Below are 12,547 nucleotides of genomic sequence, written 5' to 3'. Positions count from 1 at the left end.
ACAAAAGACATGTATCCCCTATCCACAGGATAGGGGATACATGTGTGATCGCTTGCAACGATAGGGAGAACGGGGGACCGAAAGTCCCCTGAAGTTCTCCATGACTAACCTCTGACTTCCGGCATCTGCGCAGCTCAATAAAAATGAAAGGGGCGCTGGTCACGCATGTGCACAAGCGCGACCGGCGCTCCATTCATTTCTACGGAGCTGCCGACACAGGCCCCGGAAGTCCGAGGTTTGTGATGGAAAACTTCAGGGGACTTTCAGTCCCCCGTTCTCCCTATCGCTGCCAGCGATCACACATGTATCCCCCATCCTGTGGATAGGGGATACATGTCTTGTTTAATGGCAGAGCGGGGAGATACCTCCCTGCTCTGCCGTAGTGTTAAGTGGCGTCACGCTGTAGCAGCCATAGCGGCAGCTAGCGGAGCCTCCGGCCATGGTGGGGGCCCGTGCCGGCGGGCGACGCGGGCCCCGTAGCAGCTGCTACGGCGGTACTTACGCCACTGCCCACCACCACCAGGGGTGCTGGGAAGAGCCGGGTACGATCCAGTACTTGACCATCTGTAGTGACGGTCGGATACTGGGGTGGCTGCAGGCTGGTATTATCAGGCTAGGAAAGGCCAGAAACAGCGGCCCTTCCCATCCTGGTAATGCTGTCTGCTGCTGCTTTATTGTATCTGGCTGGTTATGAAAAATGGGTGGGGGGCACACGTCATTTAAAAAAAATAATTGGTAAGAACGATGAGGGGTCCCCCCAATTTTCATAACCAGCCAGATACAACACAGCAGCAGCAGGCAGCATTACCAATCATTACCAAGCCAGGGGGGGGGGGGGGGGGGGTAATAATACCAGCTGGTAATAATACCAGCCTGTGGCCGCCCCGGTGCCTGACCGTCACTACAGATGGTCGGGTACTAGTTCGTACCCGGCTCTTCCCAGTACCCCTGGTGGCGGTGGGTATCGGGGTAATAATGGGGGTTAGGGCTTATTCAGTGGAAATCACACGCGTCGCACGGACCTATTTTACTGAATGGGGCCGTTCAGACTGTCAGTGAATTTCACGCAGCATATGTCCGCTGCGTGAAACTCATGACGTCCTATATTTGGCCGTGTTTCACGCTGCACGCACCCATTGAAGTCAATGGGTGGGTGGGTGGGTGCGTGCAAATCACGCTCGGCACACGGAAGCACTTCCGGTTGCCTCGCGTGATTCGCGCAACAGCAGTCAAATAAATGAATGAAAACAGAAAAGCACCACGTGCTTTTCTGTTTACAAACATAAAAACAGAGTGTCACAATGATGGCGGCTGCGCGAAAATCACACAGCCACGCATCATACGCTGGTGACACACGGAGCTTTTGCAGACGCACACGCTCATGTGAATCCGGCCTTAGTGTTAGCCTCTGCACCTGCTGCCCTGCCTTAGTAATGGAGGTTGTCAATCAGCCAGCGGACATTACTAAGGCGGTAATAATAAAGTTTCAAAAAATACAAGCACATAGAAAAAATATTTTATTTAAATAAAAAAACACAACCCCCATTAACCATTTTATTGAGAATACAAAAACACTGTCATTGAAGTAGTCTTTGTATCCGAAGTAGTCCAACGATCGAACCTGTAAAATAACACAAACCCACAAAAATAATTAATAACACATAAAAATGCAAAACAATTATAAGGCTGGGTTCACACGAGCATGTTACGTCCGTAATGGACGGAACGTATTTCGGCCGCAAGTCCCGGAACGAACACACTGCAGGGAGCCGGGTTCTTAGCATCATACTTATGTACAATGCTAGGAGTCCCTGCCTCGCTGCAGGACAACTGTCCCGTACTGTAATCATGTTTTCAGTATGGGACAGTAGTTCCACAGAGAGGCAGGGACTCCTAGCGTCGTACATAACTATAATGCTAGGAGCCCGGCTCCCTGCAGTGTGTTCGGTCCGGGACTTGCTGCCGAAATACGTTCCGTCCATTACGGACGTAACATGCTCGTGTGAACCCAGCCTTATTCTTCCCTTTCCTGGGTCCAGCGCTGGAGCCGCAATGTCAGCGAGCCGGGCCCTAGATCTAATCCAATCATGTGTGATTGTCTGCTGAGCCACTGTATCTAATCCTATCATATGTGATACTGTCTGCTGAGCTGTGTATCTAATCCCATCATGTGTGATACTGTCTGCTGGGCCACTGTATCTAATTCTATCATGTGTGATGCTGTCTGCTGAGCTACAGTATCTAATCCCATCATGTGTGATACTGTCTGCTGGGCCCTATCTGTAATCCTATCATGTGTAATACTGACTGCTGAGCCACTGTATCTAATCCTATAATGTGTGATACTGTCTTCTGAGCTGTGGATCTAATCCCATCATGTGTGAAACTGTCTGCTGGGCCTTATAACTAATCCTATCATGTGTGATACTGCCTACAGAGCCACTGTATCTAATCCTATCATGTGTGTTACTGTCTGCTGGGCCACTGTATCTAATCCTATCATGTGTGATACTGTCTGCTGAGCCAATGTATCTAATCCTATCCCTAGTTTATAGGGTTGTAGTGCTATAGATATGCTATGCTGTATCCTATACACACACACACACACACACACACACACACACACACACACACACACACACACACACACACACACACTTTTTGGGTGGACACATTTATTGAGCCTATTCCCCCTGATGTTTTAAGTCCTTAGGGACGGCCCTGGCTGCTAGTGCTGCATTGTTGGGTCACTTAGTTGACCCAGCAATGTAGCAAAAAGCTGCGGACCGTTGGCCATGAGAAGTTTGCGGGGGGGGGGGGGGGGGGAGGGGGAGATAAGAACTTTTGCATCAGGGCCCATGAGCCTTTAGCTACGCCCATGCTGGTTACATTGTACTTTTCAACTTACTGACCTAGTTAGGGATCAACGTTTTATCCCAAACATTGCTCTAGCCAACTTATCACATCTTCAATACCACATTACCTCGGACATGTCTAGAAATAACCCACTCATAATCGTGGCATGGAGAGCTTGGCAGAAAATGAGATCCACCAGATTCCTTCATCCTAATTATTCTCTGTTCCTTACTTTGATAAATTGCACATGACCTATTATTGGCACACGGGAGGAATTTCCAACAAAAGTCATCTCATTGATATTCAATCCAGAAGTGCTATTTCCTTTGATGACCTTAAGGCCTGATTCACACGAGCGTTGAATACGTCCGTCACACGGACATGTTTTTCAATGGGGCCGTTCACACGGCTGTTGTTTCAATGGACCGTGTGAAGGGTCCGCTGAAAAATAGAACCTGTCCTATTATCTTCCGTTTTCATGGAACCCTCCGTAGGCTCAAGTCTATGGGGACCCGTGAAAATGGGACCCACACATGAAAGACTTCTGAGTTTCCCCACGCTAGTGAGAATCTAGCATAAGGCCAAATTCCCACACACAGTTTTCTCTTTTTTCACATACCTACAAGCTCATTGTTAGGTCTCCAAGATACTTCCCCAATTAGCTCCAATGGAATGGAACATCGCTCTCCAAGCAATACCAGCCCGGTCACTCGTGTACAGGGGTCACCCGTCACGATATTATAAGTTCATGCATTGCCTTTTGGATTACACGCATTACCAAACAGCCTTAACTAGGTGGACATCTGATATTCCAGAATTTACACCGACGGTACTGCTCTTGGTCCTTGAACGTAGTATATGATATCTTCCCTCTAGTAGATACACTGAAATGACCTTACAGATCTACTATGGGGCATACATCTCCCCCGGGCTTTAAAATGACAATTTTCCCAACGGATAAATGCTTTCGATGCCTGATGGATTAAGCAGATATATATCATTTTCTCTTGAGTTGCCTAAGGGTATGTGCACACGTAGTGTTTTCAGCAATTTTTCGGGCCGTAAACATCCCGAAAAATGGTTGAAAAATCGGAAGCAGAATGGCTCCAAACATCTGCCCATTGATTTCAATGGCAAGAACGGCATCATGTTCCAACGGGCCATTTTTTTTGCGTCCATTTTTCAAAATGGCCACGTAAAAAGACGTGCATGTCACTTCTTGAGCCATTTTTGGAGCCGTTTTTCATAGACTCTATAGAAAAACAGCTCCAAAAATGGCCATGAAAAACACGAGTGGCTTAAAAAAATGTCTGAAAATGAGGAGCTGTTTTCCCTTGAAAACAGCTCCGTATTTTCAGACGGCTTAAATTTTGTGTGTGCACATACCCTTAGGGTACAATCCTTTTAAAAAAAACAAAACAAAAAGGTAAGAGACTAAATGATTGGCACTACCTTCACTTGTGGCATCACAGGATTATGTGCTTGCTGGGATTTGTGGTCCAATAGCCTTTAGTCGATGGTGCTCAGTGCACGTGAAAAGGAGGCATAAGCAGATACACAGCATAAAGAAAATAGACTGCACGGCACTCACCGCTTTCCAAAGGTGCAGGCATAACACGGCAAACAAGACAGTTGGACTTGGCAGTCTATTTTCTTTATGCTGTGTATCTTTTCAAAAAAAAAGTGTACACACTTTGGGGCGTAATTGACCAGGTTAGCCGTTACAACTCGACCCAATCTGGGCCATATTAATGTGGAAGATACTCCGTGCACACCAGGCCGTTGGAAATAACTATATATGGCCTCGGCAGCGGGACTTAAAACCATTTTACATACTTGGACTCACCCTGCACCCCCTCCATTCAAATTATATTTAGAAAAATTGTTCTTCCTGATGAAAATGGACTGGGTGGAGGCATCGGCCAAGAAAGAAACCCACGTGCACATTTTTTTTGAAAGCTGGGAAAGCTTTTTTGCTCTATTACCTATAAATATACAATGTTCGATTAAGGAATGTTTCGAGATGACCTTATGGCTCCAGTAGACTTTTACTGGGGGATCCACCAATTACTTGTTAGAGTGGTAGTCATTCATGCAGTCAAGGTGCTGAGGGGTACTATGTGTCACGATGAAAGGGGGTAATCTAACGTAATATAGATGAGACTGCTGGTACTGTACATGAGAGTGAGCCATTGTTAGGTCTCCGTCCCCCTGCTTTTTATCGTAGAGATGTTGAGCGGTTAGGTTGAACTGGTTTGGAACCTATTTCACCTTCTTTCCTTTTAGATTTGCTTATTCTCTTTATATTGTACAGGTGATTGTCATTATAGATTGATTGGTCACAAGCTAAAGACTACGTTATTCATCCAAATGTGGACATCGTTCATTGAGAACGGCCTCCTTTTGGCTCTTAGTGTCATAACATGTCGTCTTTTTGTAACGATTTGGATGGTCACCATAACTTGGTTATCACATTTTCCCCTTCCTTCCTTTTGTACCTGAAAATGTTGTTGAATCTCCTCTCTCTCGAACCACTCCTGTGTTTGTATAAAAAACTTTTAAAAATAAAATGGCGTGTGGTTCAGGCCTTTAGGCCACGTTGACACACAGCGCAAACACTGTGGATTTTCCACAACAGATTTCAATGCGGAAATCCCCAGCGTATTGCAGTGGCAGCAGAGTGGATGGGATTTGAACTCAGCCATTGGGATTTGAACTCAGGAAATCTCAGCCATACACTGCAGAAAGAATCCGTTGAGAAACCGTTAATAAATTGACCTGTGGTGTTTTGTTTTTTTAATCTGCAGGATGTCAATTAATGCCGTGGAAACATTCTTTTGTTGCGGGTTTTTACCATTGAATTGAAATGGGGAGGTAAATCCCACAACATACGGCAAGCGTTGCGATTTGTGCGGCAGAAAAGCTGCGATTCTGTAGCAAAACTGAAAATGAATTCTTTTGTTTAGAATTTATTAAAAAAAAAAGTTAATACAACCGGGGCATTGTCATAGCGACACGTTATTCTGTTCTTTTTCCAGGCAGCCTCCTGATGTTTTATCCCATGTGACTGCTTCAGCCAATCACAGGCTGCTGCATCATCATCCCAGGAGGCCGGGCTGCATGGAGAACAGAGGAACCCACCGCTATGACACCGCCAAGGGGGTAAATATAAAGGGGAATTTTTTCTCCTGCAGTATTTCCACAGCAGAGATTCTGCCTGCAAATCTGCACCACAATTTATTGCATTATTTTAGGCAGAATTCCCTGTGGGTTCCAGGATGGATACGCTGTACTTTTATCCGCCCTGTGTGAACACAGCCTTAAAAAGGTGTGCCTTAGTGAAAAAAGGGTTAAATCTGCTGTGAGCATCCACATGCTCCAATTTTTGTGCTGGAAATTTTTCACAGCATGTGGATGAGATTTGTTCATATCTCATCCACACGGCTGGTACTGTAATCTGCTGCATTGTATGAGCCACTTCTCCTCCCCCCTGATCATTCACGTCTAAAATCAGATAAGATCATTGAAGGATCAGGTTACATGCTGCTCAAAGGTCTATGGAGAGTGGGCTGATGGAAGGAGACAGAGAGACTGTTGCAGCATCTAGTAAGTGGTCTATCTCACCCCAGTGCTGGATTCACAGCTACACTTTTCAGTACTGCTGTATAATGTCCTGCATGCTGCTCTCTGTGAGCGGTGTACGGGAGACATCATAGCCGCAAATCCCACGCTCTCTTGAGCAGAGTTTAGGGAAAACTGAGAATTAGACTTAGAGCATACTTAGAGCGGTGAAAAATGTATGATACAAATCAAATAATGGGCAGAAATATTATTCTGATTAGTCACCTGAAACGACCGCTAGTAGTGAACTTTTCACCCTACACAGAGCGTACTTAGAATAGCCACTTAAGTTGCTATCAAGTGAAACAACCAATTTCAAACTCCTGTTTGCATTTAGTCTCTTGAAGGGCAACGTTGGCAGGTATGTTAAGCAATGAGTGAGCAAAGCGCGTTGCCGTCTGATTAGTCGGACCGCTGGCCTTACTGCCAGTTAAAGTAGTTAGCAAAACCAGGCTAGGGAAACTATCTTGAGCTTTATATTGGGACCTCTTTTCTGTCCCTGACTACTTGCTCGGGTTATTCCCTGCACCGCATACTAGGCTCTGCTGGACCCTGGATTGCCGGAGGTCCTCTTAACTACTGCTGCTATAGCACGCAACCAGCTCTGCTAAGTTCAGCCAACCAGAACACTGAACTGCTTGACTCTAAAACGTGACTATCTTGGTACGTGTGAAAGACTTTGAATGCGGTTACCCATAGCAACCGTATCTCCAACCTCCCAATCCTTTGTCTGGTTCCCATTTAGCGGATGTAATCTAGAGAATCAACAACCGGGCTAGAAAGAGGCACCGAAGTCTGGGAGCCAGCTGAGTACCTTCAACCCTAACTGAAGTCGTGAGGAAAGCAGGGTGATGTAGCTAACTTGTGCCGCCAGGCTGTTTCTTTTTCTTGTTATCGCATGAACCAGACCGTAAATGTCATTAAAATTTTTGTACATTTAGGATTATAAAATATTATATATATATATATATATATATGCAGAGTTTTCCTTTAAGCTTCTTGGATTTGGGCTTTGATGCAAATAATGTGCAGTGAACAGAAAATGCGCATATTATTTATGTCGAGTGAAATCATAATTCATATCCTACGTTAGTGGTGTTCAGCAACAAAAGCCAAACTACTGACACAGTAAGACCATTTTATTGAATAATATGTAATAGTCCAGGATGAATAACAATTTGCTAATGGAACAAACAGTGTACAAGCATACATAAAAGTACAGATAGTGCAAATGTTGCTTATCCTTCTCACAGCTGCATATTAAAATTATATTTGTGCAATACAAAATTAAATGAAAATATATAAAAAAAAATAAAAAAAATGTTGGCTTTTATTTTAATGCAAACAATTGGATAAGACTGTAAAACAGACCCAAAGCATGACCAGAATTCACAGCGCATGATTTTCAGGCTACTCGCATATCAGCTGCTCCATTTACTAATGTGGTTTATGGCAAATTGGCTTTAAAGGGAATGTGTCTCTAGAAATTTATTTTTTTTAGTTAAACAATTTGTATTTAAGTGATTACACATTTTTTCATATGTCAGGAAATATTATAAATTAGATTCTAATTTATAACATTTCCATGTGCTGGCCACTAGAGGGAGCTGTTCCCAAAATTGCAGCATGGTCACTGTGGTAAAGCAACCTCATTGATGTATGCTGCAAATTTGGGGTGGACACACTCTCCTCTAGTGTCCTCACACAATCCCCACTCCCTTCTTCTGGCTGGTGCCAGGAGAAGGAAGGGTTTGAATGTCTTCAAATCTCCTACACTGTGTGCCGCCATTTTCTGAGCGACTGCACAGTGTAGGATTAGATAAGACGAACATAATACACACGAACATAAATTACCTGCTCCTGCCGCCGCCTCCGCTGGTCTACGCTACTCTGCCTTGCGCCTCGCTTTGTTGAACATATGGCCAGAAGCCGCGGCCGGAAGTCGTCATCTTACTGTCCGGCAGCGACTTCTGGTCCACATGAAAATGGTGCCGGATATCGCTCTACGAACGAGCTTCGTTTTGGTCTGTGTGGGAGCAGCGCATGCGCCGTTCCCACACAGACGGCGTACGCTATAGTGAATGGAACGGCTCCAGTTCGCATTCTCTATGGGGTTGTATGTGCCGTATTCCATCTCTGTATGTGTCGTTAATCGACACATACAGAAATGAAAAAAAAATAAATGGCAGCCCCCATAGAGGAGTAAAAGTCAGAAAACATAAAAAAGTAAAACTTGAGAACACAATTTAATAACATTTTGGAAAATATTACATCAGAAGCAATATGATAAAAAAAAATTCATGACACCTTCCATTTAAGACCAAGCAAAATGTATGGATGTTGTTTCTAACTAATGTAGTACATATCAGGTAACAGAGTAAAGGGCCTTTTACACCGGCCGACAATCGGCTGGTGCAGAGAACGCCGATCAACGGGACATCGGAGCTATGGATGGGAACGAGCGGCTGTTACTCTGATCGCTCGTCCACCATACATTATCATCACGTGGGCAGCGCATCTCCCTGTTTACACAGGGAGATGTGCTGCCGACAACGATAATCTTTCTCTTTTTTAAAACGATACAATCAGCAAATTATTGCGCGTTTGCTCGTTCATCTGCTGATCGCTGCCCTGTTTACACAGGGCAAATATCAGCAACGAGCGTTATACGAACGCTCCTCTGCACGATAATCGGACAGTGTAAAACCCCCTTTAGACCCCATGCATAAGACCGCAAAAATTGTCCGTTACGAACCCGTAAATTATGGAAAACGCGGGCGTGATTACTGGCACGGCCGTGTGCACGGGCCTAATTGTTTTCAATATATTGAATTTTCTACAGCTCTGTAAAAAAAAAGCGGCCTGCAGGACGGACCGCTATTTAGAAGCAGAATTGGCAATGCAAGTGATTTCGAAAAAAAAACCTATTATTGAACACACTCTTGCACTATAATCGTATTTTCTATGTAATTGGCGCTACACTTTAAGAACTTTGCTAAAACAATACTTATCCATATGGTGCTTTAGTGGATGTAAAGGCGGACATACATTAAACATAGCAGTTTGTTGTAAAAGCAGGTATTGTCCCCACTTAAAACATGCATGCTTGGATGGGCTAAACATGCATGTTTACTGCCATAGGCAGGGATAACCCTCTGCCAGACACCTGGCAGCGCTTGCAACTTGGGGGAGTGGGCATGTTGGCACCTAGTGTGGCACTTTTCAGGGTCACAATGCTATCTTATACATTACGTTGTTGTCAGATCACACTAAAACTGTCGGGATCTATCTAATGTGTGTGGCCAACTCAACTGTTCATGAAGCATCACCACTTGTGATACTTAGCAGGGTCCTGGCTATCGTAAAATGGGATCTTTGTTAACCACTTCTTCGATTCTTGTATCTCTCTTCAGCAGAACAGGAGGAGGAATGATTTGTTTCATCTGACAGCTAATGTGTATGGCCACCTTAAAGGGGTTAATTACTTTTTGTTATAAGGGTCCCCTGACAATAAGCTGATCACAGGGTATCACTGCTGGAACCTCCGGTTATCAGCTGTAATCTGTGGGGGAACTCCGCAGCAAGTGTTCGACTTCCATGCATCACCATCACAGTAGAAATTAAGCATTAGACAGTTTCCATTTAAATCAATGGGTTGACTGTGTAATTCGCAGAGCAAGAGACACTCTTTGTATCCGCTGTCTGCTCGGACTACTAGATGAGGTCGTGAATGGTAGACCCCCCCCCCCACCTCTAAACTCATATCCTTAAAGGGTGTTTGAAAAACTATTTTAAAACTATTCCAAATGATATTTACTTAACACAGAAGTTGAGTTTGAGAGGATAGTAGAACGGTTAAGTAACTAAGATTTAGAGGAGTCACAAGTAGCATTGGCAGAAGTTATCATGTAGTACAGGGAGCCTTTCATTTCCGAATACATGCACTAGGCATCAGCTTGCAGTCTATGAAGCAATAAACCAATAATTATGACCCGTAGACATATTTGTCTCTTGACCTGCATGGAACATCCCACAATGGAACTTGAAAACAGACGATTCTAAATCAATATAAATAAAGTTATAATATGTATTCCAGTATTTTCATTGATTCGCTGGAATATGGATGGAATAGATCACTTAACTAAACCTGGAGTTCTCCGCCTTGAACGGCGATCCTAATTAAACAGCAGCGACTTATACACCAGTAAAGATTAGATCTTAGCATAAGATAAAAAAAATAAAGATATGTTGGTGCACAATAAGAAAATTCACTGGAATGCTTTGCTATGTTATATAGCCGGCGGATTGTATTACAACATGATGAAGCACGTGAGGCACTAGTTTGCAGTGGATGGAGTATCTAAAGCTTATTCTGTTACAAAAACAAAAATTAAACATAAAATATTCAATAATGTAACACTGAAATGTTATGAGGACAGAAAGTAGCTAGAACGGGTAACTACCTATGGCTAGGTTTACATCACGTATGTCTTTTTAGACTTCAGCTCAAGGGAGAGAGGAAACATTCCCTAAAAACATCCTTAGGGGATCCGGCCCGTCTATCGTGGTGCATATTCGATGCTATTTTTTTGTGTTAAAAGACATGCATGAGGGATGGATCTCCTGAACGGGATGTAAACCTAGCCTAACTGGTAAAAGGGAATTATATACCTTTATACAAAAAATAAAAAAATAAGAAGACCGTTAAAAAAACATACCAAAAAGCTGTTAAAAAGTAAAAAGCTATAAAAAGGGGTAAAGATGCAAAACATTAACACAGTATGTAAAAGTGGGTGTAACTGGGGTATATTGAATGGGGTTTGAAAACATATGAAATGATCTTACGTGGGGGCGTTGGAACACATGTAACATGATATGAAGTATTCCCGCCTGAAACCACATAAAATAAAATGGAAAAAAAATAAAATCAAGAACATCCGAGTCTGACAGATTCCCAGCTGCCAGTATGTCTACATATACGGAATACTACTTTCAAGTGGATGTTCCTTTTTGTAAACTGAAAGTAAGCACTAGACCCTTGTACTAGAATTCACCAGACATTTTAATAAGGTGGTCTTCATGGTCTTCCTTCTTCTCCCCACCTGTTCTATAGCAGTAACACCTACACTTACAATTTCTATGACAGAAAGGATTAGCAGACGGTCCTACATAACTTGGGTTTGTTCCCATGTGATATCAACAGGATCAGTATCCCAACAACAAAATGGTCCCATCCTATCTTAAGGTGAAGCAGACCCCAGCAATGTCCTCGCTTTTCTTGTTATTAAGAAACGTTCTTTTCTGCTAGAGATGCCGTCAGATTGTCCATCACTCTTCCTTGTGGTGGGTGATGTGGTCAGCAGGTAACTTCTCTCGGAAGACAACGACGACTCACCTCATTTTCACTGAAGATATAGTTTAGACACTTGTCCTCTCTCCCTGCAAGTCATACCTGACAAAAAAAAAAAGAGTTTGTTAAAAAAAAAAAAAAAGGGAAAGTAGATAACATGGTGGGAAGCGGGGAGGCAATAGAAGAGAACATATACGGTTTGCCCTGAGTATTCCATTACAGTGGATAGGACTTTTAAACATAGTATCGGAAAACTCTTACAATCTTCTTAAAGGTTAACTTCACATATGCAGTTTTTGGTGTTTTTTTTTTTTTTTTCCCAACATAGAAATGAATCCAAAATGGAGATCAAGTACGCAATTCCTTTCTTTTTGGATTTACTCTGGGCTTTGACTAAAAAAATTACACATCAAAAACTGCATGAGTGAAGGAAACCAGAAGGTGTTTACATACTTCACTTCCATCAAATATCCAAAAAACAAGGATATCAATGTTCCTTTATGTCCCTGTAACCAACTATGCGTCCAAAACAGCTGGCATATTGTATAGATACAATCTTTAGGCACAGAGCCATTTATATCAACCTGCTTACAACTGTTTCTGGTTTTTTAGGCTTCATCAGTGCAAGATATGGAAACTTTAACTTTTGTTATCAGACTATGCAGGTTGGGACTGGTCCGCTCTCCTATCAGCCCAAATGGCACAATAATATGTTGTGCC

The 12,547-nt window shown here is 43.3% G+C and overlaps 1 protein-coding gene across 1 annotated transcript in view; it reads right to left on the bottom strand.

Annotated features, from left to right (window-relative positions):
* Positions 1-7,598: 7,598 nt before the first annotated feature.
* ESYT1 (extended synaptotagmin 1) overlaps positions 7,599-12,547 on the bottom strand; it is a 94,535-nt gene continuing 89,586 nt past the window's right edge. The window contains exon 31 of the mRNA XM_075852138.1: positions 7,599-11,929. Within this exon, the coding sequence (XP_075708253.1) occupies positions 11,896-11,929 (34 nt within the window). The 3' untranslated portion in view covers positions 7,599-11,895. The remainder of the gene's footprint in view (positions 11,930-12,547) is intronic.

This window comes from Rhinoderma darwinii, chromosome 2, assembly GCF_050947455.1.
Source record: "Rhinoderma darwinii isolate aRhiDar2 chromosome 2, aRhiDar2.hap1, whole genome shotgun sequence".
Lineage (NCBI taxonomy): Eukaryota > Metazoa > Chordata > Amphibia > Anura > Rhinodermatidae > Rhinoderma > Rhinoderma darwinii.
The sequence above is the reverse complement of the archived record's forward strand: the minus strand, read 5'-3'. Positions and strand labels throughout refer to the sequence as shown.